The 20,511-nt window shown below is 37.5% G+C and overlaps 1 protein-coding gene and 1 non-coding gene across 2 annotated transcripts; one reads left to right on the top strand and one right to left on the bottom strand.

Annotated features, from left to right (window-relative positions):
- The first annotated feature begins 6,595 nt into the window (after window positions 1–6,595).
- Window positions 6,596–8,586, top strand: LOC133779716 (uncharacterized). Its single transcript, XM_062219637.1, has 5 exons — window positions 6,596–7,078; window positions 7,121–7,811; window positions 7,895–8,044; window positions 8,153–8,376; window positions 8,419–8,586. The coding sequence occupies exons 1-5, from the start codon at window positions 6,596–6,598 to the stop codon at window positions 8,584–8,586; spliced, it is 1,716 nt and encodes a 571-aa protein (XP_062075621.1).
- Window positions 6,863–6,969, bottom strand: LOC133780837 (small nucleolar RNA R71). Its single transcript, XR_009869647.1, has one exon. It is a non-coding gene; the product is annotated as a small nucleolar RNA R71 (small nucleolar RNA).
- Window positions 8,587–20,511: the final 11,925 nt, after the last annotated feature.

Below are 20,511 nucleotides of genomic sequence, written 5' to 3'. Positions count from 1 at the left end.
TGCAGCCTTCGCTGGAGGAAAGAACTTGGCAAGGAATTTCTGAGCTAACTCCTCCCATGTAGTGATAGAATTCGCTTGTAAGGATATCAACCAACTCTTCACCCTGTACCTTAATGAAAATGGGAATAACCTCAGTCTTATAGCATCATCACTCACCCCATTCATCTTGAACGTAGCACATAACTCCAAAAAATTAGCTATATGTAAATTGGGGTCCTCCGTTGGCATTCCTCCAAACTGAACAGTAGTTTGGACCATTTGAAGGATGGCTGGCTTAATCTCAAAATTGTTTGCAGCAATGGTTGGAGGTCTAATGCATGAATGCACTCCTATAACAGTAGAAAGTACATAATCTCTCAAAGTTCTTGGTCCTTGCTCCCTTGGAATTTCTGCATCCCCTTGACCATTATTAGCACCATTTCCCAAATTGTCAGCCACGGTAAAATCCAATCTCCTCTTTGTTTTCCTGTTCTGTCTACACGTTCTTTCAATTTCCAGATCGATTGGTATAAACTCCTTGTGTCTATTGCTTCGCATATACGAACAAGTCCTGAAACACAATGGAACCATGATCCAAATAAATGTTAACAAAAATAAATAAAATAAAATAACCAAATTAGAACAAATAACAATAACTGTGATATTGGAATATAAGTCCCTGGCAACGGCGCCAAAAACTTGATTTGAATTTTCTGTATGCAAGTATACGTAGTCGTGTCAAGTAGTGAATTCCGGAAGAACGGATATCATCCCACAGAGACTGTCTCCCAAGTACCACTAGTTGATTTTCAAATTCTATTTGGTTTATTAAAATTTAAGTGAACAATTAAAAATTAAAGAAATACAATAAACTACGAACAAAAATTAAAGAACTGGAAACAAAACAATGAATCACTACTTAAAAATCAATAATAAAATCCTAGGAATTAGTTTCATCAACTGTTCATTCTATTAATTTTAATAATAAATTCTAAATCTCTTCTTTGTATTCTAATAGCAGCTTAATATAATCGATTCCTATTCTAATTCAAGATATAAGATCTCAATCTATATGCAGGTTTTCTACATTTCTGTGATAAACTTGAACATATAAAAGGCATTAAACATGGAAACCTAATTACTACACAAGTCATACATGTACTTTCATCCAATATGCGCCCTATGTCTATACAATGATAGCATATTCAATTCTCATCTTTCGAATTTTGAATCAAAACCATTAAATCAAGCAAATAGTGATCAAGTATTTACTAGCATTAAACACACATCATACAGATTAGAATAGAAAATAAGTATCAATAGAAAATCATAATAAAATTAAATAGAATCTCAGTGACTACATTAATTCCTAGATAAAAGAAATTAGTTCATAAATACCATGATGAAAATAAACTGCAAACAATTGTTCATAAAATCAACCTGCAGAATTCAGATGAAAAACAAAGAAAATAATTACAGCAACCTCGTTTTATCTAGGGTTTTTAAAACTGAGACTCCTCCCATAATCGCAGAATAATGCTATTTAAATAGTCTTCCAAGGTTCCCAAGTGAAAAGACCAGATTGCCCTTCAAAAAGTGGTTTAAAATCTGAAAAACGCATAACCAACGCTGTAGCGCTGCTTCTGAAGCGTTGTAGCGCTAATGTTAGAGCCAAAACACATTAAGAATTTGTTTACTAGCGCTGTAGCACTCTTGTTGTAGCGCTGTTGCGCTACTTCCAGAATCAATCTTGTGTCCAAGGTCCTTCCTACCCCTACTTCCTAGAATCAATAGCGCTATTAACAGCATCCAAACTTGCACATATCAATCTCGAAAAAACCCGATTTTTCCACTTTCACTCCTTTCCACTCTTTTTACCAATTTAGCATGGAAAACCTGAAACATGAACAAACGAGCATAATTCCACAATAAAATAATCCTAAACTAATGAAAAACACCCTAAAATCTAGACCATAAACGAGCCTAAAACTCGTTTATCAATGACTCCTCTTTGAATCAATTCTCTTACACATCCATGTCTTAGACTAATATGTCTAGACTTCCCATTATACACTCCGTTGTATGCTCTAGCCAATGTCGCTTGGCTATCACAATGTATCGATATAGTAGATACATTCTCATTGAGTAGGGGAATCTATATCAATAGATCCCTTAACCATTCGGCCTCTTGGCCGGTAGCAGCTAGAGCTATAAACTCTGCTTCCATAGTGGAATGAAATATACAGGTTTGCTTCTTGGAACCCCAAGAAATTGCACCTCCACCAAGTGTAAATACCCAACCAGTTGTGGACAAGCTGTCCCCAAGATTGGATATCAAACTTGCATCTGTATATCCTTCTAAGATTGAAGGAACTTCGGAGTAGTGAAGGCTTAGTCCTTTGGTTTTCTTGAGATAACCTAGGACTCTTCCAATAGCCTTCCTGTGATCCACACTTGGATTACTTGTAAACCTACTAAGTTTACTTACCGCAAATGCTATATCAGGTCTAGTACATTGGGCAACGTACATTAGACATAGCACTAGCATACTCCAATTGAGCCACCGCTCTTCCTTCATTCTTCTCTAGTTTTACACTATGATCGAATGGAGTATTGGCATCTTTAACCTTGATATGGTTAAATTTGTTCAATACTTTCTCAACATAGTGGGCTTGCCCTAACGCAAAACCCCCACTATGTTTCTTTACTTTGATACCAAGTATGGTATCAACTTCTCCAAGATCTTTCATCTTGAAGGTTGATGATAGAAACCTCTTCGTTTCTTCTATCCCTTTCATGCTATCACTTAGAATAAGCATGTCTTCCACATATAAGCAAACAATGATCACATATCCCTTACAAGTTTTTTAATACAAACACTTGTTTCCATTGTTATGTCTAAACCCATTAGACATGATGGCTTGATCAAACTTCTCATGCCATTGCTTAGGAGCTTGTTTCAATCCATATAAGGATTTTACAAGTCTACACACTTTATGTTCATATTTTGGTAGGACAAACCCTTCGGGTTGTTCCATATAGACCTCCTCATTGAGGTCACCATTAAGGAATGCCCTTTTGACATCCATTTGATGAACATACAAGTTGTGTATAGAAGCTAAAGCGAACAAAATTCTTATAGAAGTTGTTCTTGCAACAGGCGCATAGGTATCGAAATAATTGATACCCTCATTTTGTCTAAACCCTTTAGCTACTAATCTAGCTTTAAAGGTTTGGATAGTGTCGTCAGTGTGGTATTTTCTCCTAAATACCCACTTACACCCAATTGGCTTAGACCCTGGTGGGAGATCTACCAATATGCAAGTGTTGTTGGAAAGAATGGAATCCATCTCATCATTGATGGCTTCTTTCCAAAATGCACTATATCTCGATTGCATAGCTTCTCTATAAGTCTTAGGATCATCCTTAACGAGAAGTACAATAGGAATTTTCCTAATGACTTCCTCTCTATTTCCTTCTACCATGTAGAATGAAATTCGTTGAGAATCTATCTCGTCCACTACTAGACTTTTATGATTTTAAGCCTTTAACTTCTTCTAAGTTCAAAGGGTTTCTTTACATCCTTTTGAGATTTCTCCTCTTGAGAATCAACTTTGGATGTAGAAGCTTGAGAATTGTTCTCATATAACAAATTCTCCTTTAAAGATGTTGAAGCATGAGAATTGTTGTCACATAACATATTCTCAAAAAATTCAAATTTTCTAGATTCAATCACAATATTAGACTCTAAGTCTGATAGCCTATAAGCTTTACTATTGTTGGCATAACCAACAAAATCATACTTTATGGCTCTTGAACCTAACTTTGTTCTATTAGGTTCGTTTTTCTTGCAATATGCAAGACACCCCCACACTTTGAAGTACCCTATGTTGGGTTTTCTTCCTTTCCATAACTCGTATGGAGATATCTCATTTTTCTTCATCGGTATTCAATTAAGAATGTGACAAGCAGTTAAAAGCGCTTCACCTCATAAGTTGAAGTTCAACTTAGAAAACACCAACATAGAATTTATCATCTCTAGATAAGTCCTATTTTTCCTTTCGGCAACACCATTGTGTTGTGATGTATAAGGTGCAGTGCACTCATGAATTATACCATTTTCTTCACAAAATGTATTGAATTCATTAGAAAAGTACTCTCCTCCTCTATCACTTCTTAGCACCTTAATCTTTTTATTTAGTTGATTTTCAACTTCTAATTTATACAATTTAAAAGCATCAAAAGTTTCATCTTTATGCTTTAAAAGAAACACATAGGTATATCTACTAAAATAATCTATAAAAGTAAGAAAATACCTTTTACCACCTCTAGTTAAAACACCATTTAATTCACAAAGATCACTATGGATTAAATCTAGCAAATTAGATGATCTTTCTATACTAGGAAATGGTTTCTTAATCATTTTTTCCTTAACACATGTTTCACATTTACCATAGTTTTTAATATTGCATGCAATCATACCACATTTTACTACTCTTTTCATGGTTGAAAAACATATATGCGATAGTCTAAGATGCCACAAAAATAGAGAATCATACTCAACAATATAGGCGGAATTAGCATTTTTATTGATAACATTGAAAGTTACATCATTGGTGCATAATTTAACCATACCCTCACAAGAGTAATCCTGATAACTCTATATTTTAGAGTTATTAATTGAGCTTTTGGACTTAAAAATTTAAGTGAGATAGAGTGTTTGTGTTATTATTGTGTAGTTTTAGTCATTTTGTCTCTTAACTTTGTTTGTGTAATTTGTTTTAATTAATGATAACTCTTGTGGAAACTAATGGAATTATGTTCTCAAAAAATGTGGTATCTATTTTGAAGGCATAGCGAGAGGGTGCTTGGAAAGCTTAGTGAAGCATGTGTAAGGAAATCACATTGGAGCTGAAATTCTGGCAATTGTTGCAACATCAGTCAACTTTGCTGCAGCAAAGTGTGGGCAGCCAGCAAAATAAAGTCTGCACACTTGGCATGTACTTAGATGAGGTGGAAAGGAACTACAAAAATTCTAAAAAGGCAAAGTATGTGGTCCCCCACGTGTAGAGAGAGAAAGGGAGGGTTTATACCCTTTGTGAGCCCAAAAAGATATCATCTTCTACTCCAAGAAAAAGAAAAAGAGAACCAGCCGCCCATGCTCCATTGAAGAGATTTTTCTGCATATTTTGAGCTGAAATCATCAAGAAGAGAAGGGGAAAAACCTAAGGGAAGGAAGCTAGAAGAAGAAGAAGAAGAGTTAGAAGACAAAGAATAGAATATCTCTATCAATTTGGCTTGTCTTTCTAAACTCTACTCTCTTATAATTTTATTCCCCTTTTGCTTCTTTCCTTCTTGAACTCTTGAGACAATGTTGAGTATTTATTGTAGAGATTTAGGTATTTTGACCATGAACTAAATTGTTGTGTTATGGATATTGATGAACCCTAATTTGTAATCAACTCCAAAGTGTTGAATGTTTTATGAAAATTTTCTCTTGTTCAATTGAGCTATTTTTATGGTGCAAATTTCTTGCTTGAGAATGATCAACTTAGGTGAGAGACAAGCTATTCTTGATTTCGGAAGGGTTAAAATTAGTGGAGATGCTTGATTGATGCATGTTGATAAATTTTTATTGATTAGTGAATAACTTAGGGATATTTTATTCACCTTGCCAACTTGAAGGATTGATGCTTGGAATTATGTTCTTGACATCAAAATTAGCATAGGAATATGTGAATTTAATTGATGGAACTTTAACATGAGCATTTGGAAAAATGACATGTGCATTAAATTGGAAATCCTAGTTACAAGAGAACTTTGCTATGAACATTGTTGCTAAATCAAGGAAAAATTACAAATTAGGGGGATTTGATATGCCTAACTTTTACCACAATATTAATCACAATTTGTCATTTTCTAGCTTTATTGTCAAGGACCTATTCTAATTCTCTTGTTTAGTTCTTTTTGTTCTTTAGTTCAATTGATTAAATTATAAAATATATATATTTAATTGTACCCCCAATTGTTTGATGTTGATTTTTACAATATTTGTTTGGAAATCCTTGAGGAGACGATAAAAATTACTTTCATTATACTACTTGTTCAACGATTGTGTACACTTGCACACACTTAGGAAAACCTGCAACATGTTTTTGGCGTCGTTGTCGGGGATCGCTTAAAGTCAATTATTGTAAAGTTGATTATCTTGCAATTTGGTTTAATTTTTCTTTCTTTTGTGCTAACTTGGGTGATTCTCGTGCAATTTCAGGTTTATACAGTGTATGAACGAGAATCAAGACCCTGAACTAGTAGAAGAAGGCGAAGAATACAAAAGTCAAAAAGGGAAGTAGTAGTGATGGATGCTGAGCAATGGGCTCAACAGGGAGCTGCCGAGAGGGTAGCAAATCTATCAGGAGTCGCTCATGATCCACCAGTAAATATAGAAGGAGTTGCTCAAGGGGGAGTAGCTGCCAACAATGGGCAAAATGCAGTTATTGTGGCTGATGACAGAGATCGTGCTATCAGGCAATATGCTCTCCCCCTCTTCAATGAGCTCAATCCAGGCATCGTCAGACTATAAATTCAGGCAGCACAGTTTGAATTGAAGGCAGTCATGTTCCAGATGCTTCAAACTGTGGGTCAGTTTAGTGGGATGCCAATAGAGGATCCTCAACTTCACCTTCACTTGTTCATTGAAGTAAGTAACTCTTTCAAGCTGCCCGGAGTGACAGAGGATGCATTGAGACTAAAGTTGTTCCCATACTCCTTGAGAGAAAGAGCCAGAGCTTGGTTGAACTCTTTGCCATCTGATTCTGTGAGTACTTGGCAAGAGTTGGCTGAACGATTTTTGATGAAGTATTTTCCTCCCACTAAAAATGCCAAGCTCCGCAATGAGATTACTTCATTTCAACAACTTGATGAAGAATCCTTATATGAGGCATGGGAGCGGTTTAAGGAGTTGTTACGCAAATGCCCTCACCATGGCATTCCTCATTGCATCCAAATGGAGACATTCTATAACGGTCTTAACGCTCATACTAGGATGGTGGTTGATGCTTCAGCGAATGGGGCTCTTCTTGCTAAGTCCTATAATGAGGCATATGAAATCCTTGAGAGAATATCCAACAACAACTATCAGTGGCCCACTTCTAGATTGTCTACCGGTAGAAAGGTGGCCAGTATTCATGATGTAGATGCCATCACTTCTTTGGCGGCCCAAGTGTCTTCTATTTCTAATATGCTCAAGACAATGAATATGGGGATGAATCAATCAATGGGGCAGCCTATGGGGACACAAATGGGGCAAATGGAGAGCATTTCTTGTGTGTATTGTTGTGAGGGTCATACTTTTGATAACTGTCCTTCTAATCCGGCATCTGTATGTTATATGGGGAACCAAAATAGGAATGGTCCTTATTCTAATTCCTACAACCCATCATGGAGACAACACCCCAATTTTTCATGGAGTAATCAAGGAGTTGGCCCTAGTAATCCTTCGATGCCTCCAAGACCAAATTTTCCACCGAGTTACCCCCCTCAAGCACCACAACAAAGACCACAACAACAAACAATGCAATCTAGCTCTCTTGAGAACATGTTGAAGGAATATATAGTGAAGAATGAAGCCATAATTCAAAGCCAAGCGGCTTCATTGAGGAACTTAGAAAACCAAGTTGACCAACTAGCTAATGAGCTTAGAAATAGACCCCACGGTACACTGTCAAGTGATACCGAGAATCCAAGGAGTGTGGGGAAGGAACATTGTAAATCTATCACTTTGAGGAGTGGAAAAGAGTTGGAGAAGGACAAGACCAAGTTTGGGCATGACGGTGAGCTCTCTTTAGTCCAAATAAATGAGGAATTCTAAAAAGATGCTGAACTTCCTAGTGCACAAAAATCTGCCTTTGCCTAGAATGCTGCAGGGATGCCACAGCATTGTCAACCAGCAAGCTCAATTTCAAAGAAGCCACCTCTATTTCCTCAATGTTTTCAGAAGAAAAAGTTGGATTCTCAATTCAAGAAGTTTATAGATATGGGAGTTTCACCGTTCCATGCACCATTGGTAATTCTTATTGTGGCATGGCATTATGTGACTTGGGTGCCAGTATAAATTTGATGAATATGTCTGTGTATAGACAATTGGGGATTGGTGAAGTCTGACCTACCACAGTGACTCTAGAGCTTGCAGATAGATCTCTTGGTTATCCAAATGGGAAGATTGAGGATGTCTTGGTAAAAGTTGATAAGTTCATTTTCCCAGTTGATTTCATTGTGTTAGATTATGAGGCAGACAGGGAGGTACCAATCATTCTAGGGAGGCCTTTTCTAGCTACTGGTAGAACTTTGATTGATGTGCAAAAGGGTGAACTTACTATGAGGGTTCAAGATGAGCAGGTGACTTTCAATGTTTTCAAGGCTATGAGATTTCCAAATTAGGTCGAAGAGTGTTCTGTGGTTTCAGTGGTAGATTATTTGGCTTCAAAGGAGTTAGAAAACAATTTTGATGATCCTCTAGAGAGACTCTTGATGTTTGCTTCACATGCAGAGGATGCAGATGAATACTTGGCTTGGCTAGAAGCTAGTTCACAAGGATTGCATACATGAAATCATTTTGAATCTTTGGAGCTCTCTTCGAGGTCTTTCGCAGCCCCTAAACCATCAGTGGAAGAGCCTCTGGAGTTGGAATTAAAAGCTTTACCCTCACACTTAAGATATGCCTATTTGGGTAAGTCTTCCACCTTACCTGTGATTGTTTCAGCTGAGTTAAGTATGGAGCAAGAAGAAAAGTTGATGGATGTATTGAGGAAGTTCAAGAAGGCCATTGGGTGGACCATTGCAGACATAAAGGGCATTAGTCATTCTCTATGCATGCATAAGATTCTATTAGAAAACAATGAAAAAGGGTCTATTGAAGGGCAAAGAAGGCTAAATCCTATCATGAAAGAAGTGGTGAAAAAGGAGATAATCAAGTGGCTCGAGGACTTAAAAATCTATATTTTAGAGTTATTAATTTAGCTTTTGGACTTAAAAATTTAAGTGAAATAGAGTGTTTGTGTTATTATTGTGTAGTTTTAGTCATTTTGTCTCTTAACTTTGTTTATGTAATTTGTTTTAATTAATGACAACTCTTGTGGAAAATAATGGAATTATGTTCTAAAAAAATGTGGTATCTATTTTGAAGGCATAGCGAGAGGGTGCTTGGAAAGCTTAGTGAAACATGTGTAAGGAAATCACATTGGAGCTTAAATTCTGGCAATTGTTGCAACATCCGTCAACTTTTCTGCAGCAAAGTGTGGGCAGCCAGCAACATAAAGTCTGCACACTTGGCATGTACTTAGATGAGGTGGAAAGGAGTTGCAAAAATTCTGAAAAGGCAAAGGATGTGGTCCCCCACGTGTAGAGAGAGAAAGGGAGGGTTTATACCCTTTGTGAGCCCAAAAAGATATCATCTTCTTCTCCAAGAAAAAGAAAAAGAGAACCAGCCGCCCATGCACCATTGAAGAGATTTTTCTGCATTTTTGAGCTGAAAGCATCAAGGAGAGAAGGGGGAAAACCTAGGAGAAGGAAGCTAGAAGAAGAAAAAGAAGAGTTATAAGATAAAGAATAGAATATCTCTATCAATTTGGCTTGTCTTTCTAAACTCTACTCTCTTATAATTTTATTCCCCTTTTGTTTCTTTCCTTCTTGAACTCTTGAGACAATGTTGAGTATTTATTGTAGTGGTTTAGGTATTTTGACTATGAACTAAATTGTTGTGTTAGGGATATTGATGAACCCTAATTTGTGATCAACCCCAAAGTGTTGAATGTTTTATGAAAATTTTCTCTTGTTCAAATGAACTATTTTTATTGTGCAAATTTCTTGCTTGAGAATTATCAACTTAGGGGAGAGACAAGCTATTCTTAATTCAGGAAGGATTAAAATTAGTGGAGATGCTTGATTGATGCATGTTGATAATTTTGTTATTGATTAGTGAATAACTGTAATGCCCCGAATTCTCCGATGTATTTAACGGCGTGAACAGTAGGCCGGGAGGGCCGTACTTGCTTAATTATGTTATTAATTGATAAAATGCATGTATATGTTGATTATATTATGATATGATGTGAAATGCATGCATGTGAGTCCATATTTGTTATTACAGGGGTGTGATGGTAATTTGGCCCGTTGAGGGTAAATTGATTATTTATTCGCATGTTGGTGATATAATTTGAGACCTCATTATGATGTGGGTTTGTTCGAGCCATTTGGCATGAGACGATCAAGGAATGTTGATATCGGTTTGGTCATAACGGGCTTAAGCTCGGGGCTCGGGGTGAGTCTCGGGGTGTTTTAATGATTAGAGTGTTACCGGGCATTAATGGGTAACGGGAGGTGAAATATTGGTGTTTGAGGATATTGAGATTAGCGGGAAAAGGGAAGCGTTAATTATGATTAACGAGATTGGTGGAAAATACCAAAATTACCCTTGAGTTGGCTTTAGAAGCTTTTAAAGACCTAGGGGTATAATGGTCATTTGGGATTTGGATATATATGGTTTAGATGGCTGTAGATAAAACATAACCAAAACAGAGTTTTGCTTCTTCTCCTTCCCGTAAGTTCATTTCTCTCTTCTTCCTCTTTGGAGTTTTGAGCTCAAGGTGTGGAATTAAGCTAGGGAACTTGGAGGTTGAGGTTGTAGACATAGCTCAGTCATTGAAGAGGGTTTGGTTTCGAATTTGAGGTGAGTTTTATCCATTGTTTTACTGGTTTTGCTCTGTTTTCGTTTTAGGATTTCAGCTCTTGTTTTTGGTGTGGAAAGTTGGAATCAAGGGGAGTTCTTGGGATGTATTACTTGGGTTATGATAAGGGATAGTTATGGGTGATGTTTGGAGGTTTAAATGGGTTTTTGAGAGAGGTTTGGGTGGTGTTTAAATTGGGTTTGAAGGGTTGGTTTCAAGGGAAAACGCAAGGGAAGAAAAACAGGGGTTTTGGCTGAAATGGGCGTTGCGCCGCGGCATGGAAAGGGTGTGCCGCGGCCCTTGGGAGCTGCTGGGTTTAGGCGCCTCTGTTTGAGGGGCGGGCCGCGGCATGGCCAAGGAGGGCCGCGACCCTTAAGGCATTTTTGGCCAGAATTAGCTTTTTGGCTCGGGGATGCAAGCCTAAGGCCTCGGGATTGAACCTACTACCCGGTTGAGTAGTGTTTGAGGTCCCAGAGGTTAGGTTTTGGTTTGGGAACCTTTTATTATTAATTTTATTGATGGAATCCCATAATTTGGTTATGACCAAGTAACTGCTAAAGGACCAAAAGGTCGATCGTTCTTAGGGTCACTCTTTTATTTGTTCTAGCTCGGACCAGAGGTAAGAAAACTGTACCCAAAGTGTGACATGCATGGATATTTGTAAAGCATGTTGATTCTATAAATATGGACATGGATTGAATACAGAATCGACAAAAGTGTTAGTATCAGCTGTGAGGCTGTGACTTATTTGTCAGGCTCGGCAGTGTTACTGGACACAGGTCAGGAAGCGCTGACTTACTTGTCAGAATGGCCTTAGCGTGAATCACGCAAGCCAACAGAGATTAGATCTAATCGATTACTAGCATTGAATGACTCAAGGAGCATTAATGCCTAACCGACCCTAAGGGTCGATGAACAAACAGAGCTTGGAGGCTAGTGGCTTACCTATCAGCCACTCTCTCGCTACAAAGCAGAGCTTGGAGGCTGGTGGCTTACCTAGCAGCCACTCTCCCGCTAGAAACAGAGCCTGGAGGCTAGTGGCTTACTTAACAGCCACTCTCCCGCTAAATTCATGTGTTATTCATTTGTTTGAAAGCTTTATGCTCAGTGTGGTTATAATGATAATCATTTGATAATGTTTATGAAAAGTATTATGTTTTCTTGATGGGCTTTGGCTCATGGGTGCTATGTGGTGCAGGTAAAGGGAAAGAAAAGCTCACCTAGCCTTGAGTGGAGAGCTGATGTGGTGTTGTGTACATATGCGGCCGCTTGACCACCACGGCCAAGAAGTTCTCAGAGGAACTAGGGGGTTTACCATATTTTTGCCGCTTAGGTCGGCGGGTTTGTAAATTTCAAACACTAGTGACCATTTTGTACTGAGAACCACTTGTAAATGTTTTGTTTAGCTCTGCAGAGCAGTTTGTAATAAAATCTCCATTTCTTTTTTATTGGTTTAATACCTTAACCTGTTAATTACACTTAGAGCACGTTTTTTACCAAAGGACTCAGGCAATGAGTCAAATTTCTGGTCCACCGTTCACCGTAACTGTTCTGGGGTAGCCAGGGCGTTAGAATAACTTAGGGATATTTTATTCACCTTGCAAACTTGAAGGATTGATGCTTGGAATTATGTTCTTGAAATCAAAATTAGCATAGGAATATGTGAATTCAATTGATGGAACTTTAACATGAGCATTTGGAAAAATGACATGTGCAATAAATTGGAAATCCTAGTTACAAGAAAACTTTGCTATGAACTTTGTTGCAACATCAAGGGAAAAATTACAAATTAGGGGGATTTGATATGCCTAACTTTTTCCACAATATTAATCACAATTTGTCATTTTCTAGCTTTATTGTCAAGGACCTATTCTCATTCTCTTGTTTAGTTCTTATTGTTCTTTAGTTCAATTGATTAAATTATAAAATATATATTTAATTGTACCCCCAATTGTTTGATGTTGATTTTACAATATTTCTTTGGCAATCCTTGAGAAGACGATAAAAATTACTTTCATTATACTACTTGTTCAACGATTGTGTACACTTGCACACACTTAGGAAAATCCGCAACAACTCATTTCCCAAAAATACATTTGATTGGGTAAGTATAAGTTTACTGGACTCAAAAATGGTTTTAATGTCGGGCTTGCCAAGAAAATCACCACTTACCAAGTTTCTACTCATTTTGGGAACATAAAGTACATTCACTAATGTAAATTTCTTGCCGGAGGTGAAAAAGACTTCAATGGTACCTTTGCCAAGTACCTTGAATTTGCCCTCATTGCCCATTTGAATCTCATGGTTGCCCTTTGACTCTTCAAAGATCGTGAACAATGATTTGTCATAGGTGACATGGACGGTGGCACATGTATCATACCACCACTCTTTCACCTTCCCTTGGACCGCATTCACCTCACTAAGGGCAGCAACTATGTTTTCCTCTTGAGTTGCATTCACCTTAGGTCCTTGTTGGTATTTTCTATGCCTACACTCTCTAGCATAGTGACCATTTTTCCCACACACAAAGCAAGGACCTTTCTTGCCCTTAAACTTGTTTGGATTGGTTTGTGGACCCAAAGGTTTCTCGTTACCCTTTTTTCCTTCGTTTTTGGGATGTTTTGGTTGTGACACCGCATTTTCTTTGGAAGTCTCTCCATTAGATCCCTCCACAATTTTATCTCTACATATTGATTCCTCTTCGATTCGAATATGCTTTTGGATTTCCTCCGAAGAATATTCCTCATTTTAATGAAGGATTATTTTCCTATAGCTCTTCCAAGTTGATGGTAATTTAGCCACTATAGCACCAACTTGAAAGGCTCCGGGAAGCTCAATCTTTAACACTTTTAATTTGTTAACAATTATTTTCAATTCATGTATTTGAGGAAGAATAGGTTTATCACCAAAAATTTGAAATCAAATTATTGAGATATCAAAAACGTTTTGGTACCTTCCTCTTCCGTCTTGAACTTTATCTAAAGTGCATCCCATATCTCCTTGGCCGATTTGGTCTCGGTGTAGAGGTCATAGAGCCTATCGGAAAGGGAATTGAGGATATGACCCCTACAAAGGAGATTGTTCTCCTCCCTCTTCCTTCATTTCTCCACCTCCTCGGGAGTGTCCTTATCGGGTGGCATTGGGAAAGGTTCTAGAGTGGATTCTAGAATGTAGGCGATTTTGAGAGTGGTCAAAAGGAATCTCACCTTGTCTTGCCACCTAGTGAAATTGGACCCATCAAACCTATCCAACCTCACTAGGTCTTGATTCTTTATCTTGATGGTCTCACCTTCCATTGAAACAAACAAAGAGTTAAGCTTTTGAATGTTAGGAAAATATGTATTGCCTCAATGGAAATAGGTAAGAATATTACAACTCTAGGAAATATATTACAAATAAATATAGATTGATTAAATAAGAGCACTCCCATCCGGTGCTCTACTTCAACCTTTAAAATACCTCCCAAAAACACACATTTTTCTATTTTACCTCTAAGTTTTACATTTTACCATACATCAGATTCTCTATTTTTTTCTCTATATCATTTAAATATTATATTTTCAAACATTTTTTATTCATTTCAAATATTTTTTATAACTATCAATAATATCCTAATATATTTTAATATTATAATATTGGGTTAAAGGATGAATAGTGTACATTAAATATAGCTTGGTACTGTAGCTTTATCTAAAAATATTTGTAAAATACATCATCCAATGTATACCCATTTTTGTTAGTTTTAGCTATTTTTTACATATTTTGGTAATATAACTCACCCAATGTGAGTGCTCTAAGGTTACAACTCTATAACTGAAAGTACAAATAAACAAAAAAGAAGAAGAAGAAGAAGAAGAGAAGAAGAATAGAATAGTGAAAAATACAACTCTAAGCAAAAGATTACAAGCAAAGTAAAGGTGTTTGAAACAAAAAGAAGATTACAACTCTAAACAAAAGTTACAAGTAAATAGAACAAGAGAATGAGAAGAAAAGCAATAGAACAAAATGTAAGAACAAAAACACAAGAAAACTCTCACTTACACAACCTAAGCGAAGAGGGTTGGGGATCACAAACTTGAACAAGGTTTAAAACCTTTGTCCAAAAGCTTATTTCCCCCATAACTCAAGCACTAAGGGATCTCTCTCAGATTAAAGGAAATCTTTCTAGAATTATCAAGCCTCATGGTGTTTCTAGCCAAGTGCTCTAATGGATAGAAATGTTGTGTCTTTTAAGTGAGCTATAGGCTCCTATTTATAGAGTTTAGAGACACCCTTTGAATTTCAAATTCTACCAACCCCTATGGTTGTTACCAATGATTAATTGGATTATTATGGAATTAAAAATGAGATTTGGGAGTTATTTGGGTTTTTGGAACTGTTCAACACTTTTTGAAAAAACTGAAAAAATGGCCTGAAATGCACCTGTGGCTGCGGCCACTGCTTTCTGTCCCCTAGGTCGCGGCCACCATCATTCAGTGGCCATGGCCACAGCCCAGTTTCAGCACTTGAAAATGTGTTGTTTTTCCAAACGGTTCTAAACCCTCCCAGATGATTTTGTAACCCCCAAAACACATTATTGGGGTTTAAATTATATCTCTAACAGCCATTTCACATGTGGCTTTTATGAAATTCATCTCAATATTGTATAACACCAAATTTACACTATAAAGGGTAATATTTGGAAGTTACAAATTTGTAACACCAAATATGTTAAATATTTGGATATATCTCATATATCTAAATATTGTAACTCTCTATTATATGTTACAATATGTGACACTCTTTGTCACATTTATTTAATCTTAAACATTATATTATAATATAATATAATATAATATTACATTATATTATAAAATAATATAACAATAGTAGCCTTTTGCCTCCAATATGTACTTAATGCCTTCGGTGACCCTTAGCCGTTTATTTCAATAAGGGACCAAGACCTTTTTTCCTTGGCGGATTTTTTGCATCCATGACCATTTCAGCCTAATTGTTAAATCAAACAATATTAAAAAATTGTTTGCATTCATAAAATAGAATTAATGTCCTACAGCCCCAACCCAGAAAATTGTTCACAACTCCAACCCCAAAACTCCCTAACCTCACAGCCCCAAACTCATGCCCCCTTGGCCACCCACAACCCCAATCCCCTAACCTTAAACAACACACAGAGAGAGAGAGAGAGTTACCCTTTTGTTCGAAGAAGACCCACGAGCCCTTTCCATTTGCCCAAGAACTATAAGCCTCTGCCATTTTCCCATGGCCCACGAGCCCCTAGCATTTTCCCAAGAGCCTGAGCCTGTCGTTTGCATCGTTTTCCCAAGACCCCTGAGCCCCCTAAACTTAAACAACACAAAGAAAGAGAGAGAGACATTTCTTTGCAGTGGTGTGAATATGTCACTCCACTTACTTATGATCCTACAATACATTGCATGTTCATGTGTGATGGGGTGGCTTTAGTGGTGTGGCTGGTCTGGTATTTCCCCCGGTTATGATGCTTTTTCCTTTGTCTGACAAGAAGTCTCTGAGTTGACCCCGACAGTGAAATCCTGCAACCTCGAATTGTAGAGAATGCATTATGTTGTCCTATGGTCATGATCATGTGGAATTCACACCATTTTGTGGTATCTCACTTGTCAGCTGGCTTCTTTATCTTTTCGGGTCACTTGACTTTGTTTCCCATCCATTTCATTACTGCCATGATCTCCACCGGGTCTACATTAAGATTGTACTCTGGGATGGGTGTTTTCTCTTGTTCCCTTGGCCTTATGGACGGTAGTGTATGCTTAGGGTCCCTTCCTGTTATGATGGTTTTAGAGGTTGGGTATGGCTCATAGTGCATACTGTCTTTGTGTTCTAACCCTCTTAGTATTATGGTTTTCTTTTGCATATGAGTAGGATGAATGGATGGGCCTGTTCGTATCATCCCCCTCACATTCGATCTAAGCCCAAGCTTTGGCTAGTACGTATTCCATGGTCCTGCAGTGATACTTGGTCAGTTCTTTATAAAGGTTAGAGTATACCATTAGACCTTTCCAAAAGGCTACAATCGTCGTATCAACATTGCATGATGTGATGGAAACTTTCTCAATATTGAATCTCGTAACGTAGTCTCGAAGTGACTATCCCCTTCTTTTCTTGATCCTATAAAGATCATCAGATAATTTTTCCAGCGTCTTGCTTCTAGCAAATTGCTCTACAAATACATCAGTTAGTTAACCAAAAGAAGAGATAGAGTTATTAGGTAGGTTTGTATACCACTGGAGGGCTGGGCCTACCAGACTAGATCTGAAACCCTTACACATACAAGCCTCACGTAGCTCTCGAGAAATGGCAGCTGTAAACATCCGTTGTTTGTAGCTTGCTATATGATCATTCAGATCAGTTGTTGTAATGACCCACTAATCTAGACTAATTGGACCATTATCGAAACTATACATAAAACTTACATTTTTACGAAAATACCATAATTTATTGAGTAACTTGAAAATAAGAGTTATTTACAAATAAACAGAATACTAAGAAGGATTTTGGGATCCCATTGTCTTTAAAACAAAACAAGATTAAAAATAAAAGACATTACATAATAATGCGGAAAATACACATAAAAACCATAAAAACATAAAAGGAGACTATATCCTCGAATCGAATAACGCTCGGCCCCTTGACTCCATTCATCATCGATACACATTCTCCAAGCGTCACGAATCTTTCTGCCTCTAAACTTATTTTCCTGCACATAAACAGAAAGGAGTGAGCCTAATGCCCAGTAAGGAAAATCTAACACAAAGTCACATACATAATTTCATAAGAAAACATAAAGACTTAACATAATACATATAACATACACTTATTATAATGGCCATTATTACTTGGGGTCCCATAGACTAAACAAGCATATGCCCATGGGATTAGTGGGGTCCTACTAGCTAAGTAGGTCATATGCCCATAACCCATTTGGGGTCTTGTTAGTCATATGGGTCATATGCCCAAGCCTACAAACATACACATATATCATAACACTTTTAATAACATAAAACATATAGATAACATAATCACATAACATGTTGATTCTAGCCTATTTCCTTACCAAAGTTACCGAGATTATGGACTGAGTTGGGATTGTTGGAACACTCCTAAAACCATAAGAAAGAGTAAGTCTAAAGAAAGGAGATGAAATGAAAGAGATGGAAAGACTAAACCATAGAAAACATACTTACCGACTTATATGCTTAAAAGCTTGGATTCCCTAACCAAAATAAGAATAAGGTTAGGGGACTAAGTAGAAGGTTTTGAGAAAGGAAATAACATAAAAATACAGAAAAGAACTAGAGTTTTGGGTTTACCTCAAAGATTGCAAGATCAATCTAACCTTCACCGAAATACTATAGCACTCACTTCCCAAAGTGTTTGATAAGCTTATGATGTTTAAGCTTATAGTTTTTCCCCAAACCAAGTGTTTACACTCTCACACTCACTTAACACTAGCAGCCTCTGAACTTAGAGCAAATGGTGAATAATGGCTGGGTACTAGGTCCTATTTATAGAGTTTGGGAATGAAAATATCTTGATTTTACTTGAATAAAAATAATGGCTTTTTAGGTGAAAATCATTTGAATAATCGTTCAGCAGAGGCTGAAGACTCGTTCAGAAGATGCTGGACTGTTGAAGGAGTTTGAATGGCTGAAGGGAAAAGAATTCAAATGTATTTGAATTCATGCTGGTGGAGGCGATATATCGCCCCCTATAGGCGATATATCGCCTGGACCTTTGTTCCCGAGGCGACCGTGCATCGATTCGTGTTTTCCGTATCTACGTGCTGCGATATATCGCCCCCTATAGCTGCGATATATCGGCATACGCTGAATATTTAAACACGAATTTACACATTTTTAGCTGAGTTTGAATGGAGTAAACAGCCTTGACTAAGCCCTCAACGTGCTCAAAGCTGCTGACTGACCCTATACATTCAAACTTTTACCCTTATTTAATTTAATCCTCAAAAATACTTAATCCTTAATTACCATTCAAAACATGTGCTTAAAAATCCTATTGGTTGATGTCTAAACCTTATAATATAATAATATAATCCTTAATATCAGACACATTAATCAAACCTTAGGTTATACTTAATATTCTTAAACTATAGGTTAAACTTAGAAAATCTATAAGTACTACTATGAGTGTCCAAATAACTCCCGGTCTGAACCAAAAATCCATAGTAACAAAGATAACACTAAACATACTATAATACTACTAAACAATTAGCTAAGTAAAGTTCTTGGACTCTACAGTTGTGCCATCATACATCTTCAACAATTGGAAGATGAACTTCTTTGGCATCTCCACATGTGCAATGGCATCTATGAAAGGAGAGTATGCAAAGCTACTTGGAAGGCTTTTTCGGATAGGCGCATGAACTCCTTGGATCCTTTGGATCATGGCTTCCATCCCTTTAAACTTCCCACCTTCTCAATCATCTTTTCAAGCACTAAAGCAACGCTTTTTCCTGCAGATGGAACAACATAAACATTAAATGGTAGAATAATTGGAAGGGTTGGACCGAAGGTCCTAGGTGGCCCCACTAAAGCACTTGACATTGGGTTGCCTCCTGCTATAGTAGGTGCCACTTGAGTGTACGTCATAGGAACATCGACTGCTAGCGGGGATCTATAGGCTTGGATTGATCCATTGTGTCCACCAATTGTTGGCCTATTTTCTGATCTTGTGGTTCCCCTGGGGTGACCGCCGACTGCTGGCCGGAGGCTTGGTTTGATGTTGCTCCTGAAGTAGCATCGAACGGTTGCATGGGTGGGATCAAAACACAAAACCTTTTTGGGGACTCGGTTGCACTATGTTGAGCATATTCTAGCATCTCCATCTTTGACTACATCATGGCATTTTCTTCTCTAAATTCTACGTTCTCAAGCTGCATCGTTTTGAGGCTTTCATTAGTCTACCTCACATCTGGGCCATCAGGGCAACTAGTTAGGCTAACGTCAACCTCTCCTTCTTCCAAGTTTTCCATAATGATGGATGTACTTCCCTTACTCCTGATTCAGTTTGCAGGGCCCCATAGTGGGCGCCAAATTATAGATCCTGAAATTTACAATGATCGAAATAGATTAATCGCAGGCACCAACAACTTGTAGAACAAAGGAAGAAAGACTGTAAAAGCCTTGGGACATTAGGGAGGTGCCAGCCGAAGGGACTCCGACAAGCAAGTCAGTATGCAATTCAAATAGAAAATAGATGTAAAGAAAATAAATATAACAGATATAAAGTCATTGTAGCGGGCGACGAAGGGCTGATCTAAGTGATCACTCTGGTAGTGTTAGAGTGCTTTTGAGAGCTATCGAGTGAGTGCTTGAGTAAGGGTTCAATGAGTGAAACCATGATCCCCTCAAGGACGCTTAGGCTCTCTTGTTTATAGGCTTCCCAGTAGTCTGTTGCTCAACCCCTGAAGAGTGAGCGTGAGAAGTGGTCTTCCTTTTTTTCAGGAGGAGGATCGATTCTCTTGGGTGAGTTGTAGAATGAACTATAACTTACTTTTTCCCACGTTTTTTACATGGTTTCTTTGGGCACTTAGAAAGTTTTCAAAGCACAATGTTACATTAGATGAATAAATTAAGGGATTTGTTCATATTTACCCATTTTTAGAGATCATTAACTAAATATACCCAGCAACAATATTTAGTTAATTTATACCCGGTTTTTAGAGATCATTTACTTGAGTTGTCGGAGTGAGGGCTATGTTGTGACTGAAATTAATGGTGCCAAAAGTGCAGTGGTGAGAGAAGCAATTGTT

This window comes from Humulus lupulus, chromosome 5, assembly GCF_963169125.1.
Source record: "Humulus lupulus chromosome 5, drHumLupu1.1, whole genome shotgun sequence".
Lineage (NCBI taxonomy): Eukaryota > Viridiplantae > Streptophyta > Magnoliopsida > Rosales > Cannabaceae > Humulus > Humulus lupulus.
This window is presented reverse-complemented; position numbering and strand designations above follow the sequence as displayed.

What these genes read in the sequence shown, in the direction of transcription:
- LOC133779716 (XM_062219637.1), top strand. Translation starts at nt 6,596, where the DNA reads ATGTTCCAGATGCTTCAAACTGTGGGTCAGTTTAGTGGGATGCCAATA. An exon ending in TTGCTAAGTCCTATAATGAG is followed by an intron (nt 7,079 to 7,120) that starts GCATATGAAATC and finishes AACAACTATCAG; the next exon opens with TGGCCCACTTCTAGATTGTC. An exon ending in CACCGTTCCATGCACCATTG is followed by an intron (nt 8,045 to 8,152) that starts GTAATTCTTATT and finishes GACCTACCACAG; the next exon opens with TGACTCTAGAGCTTGCAGAT.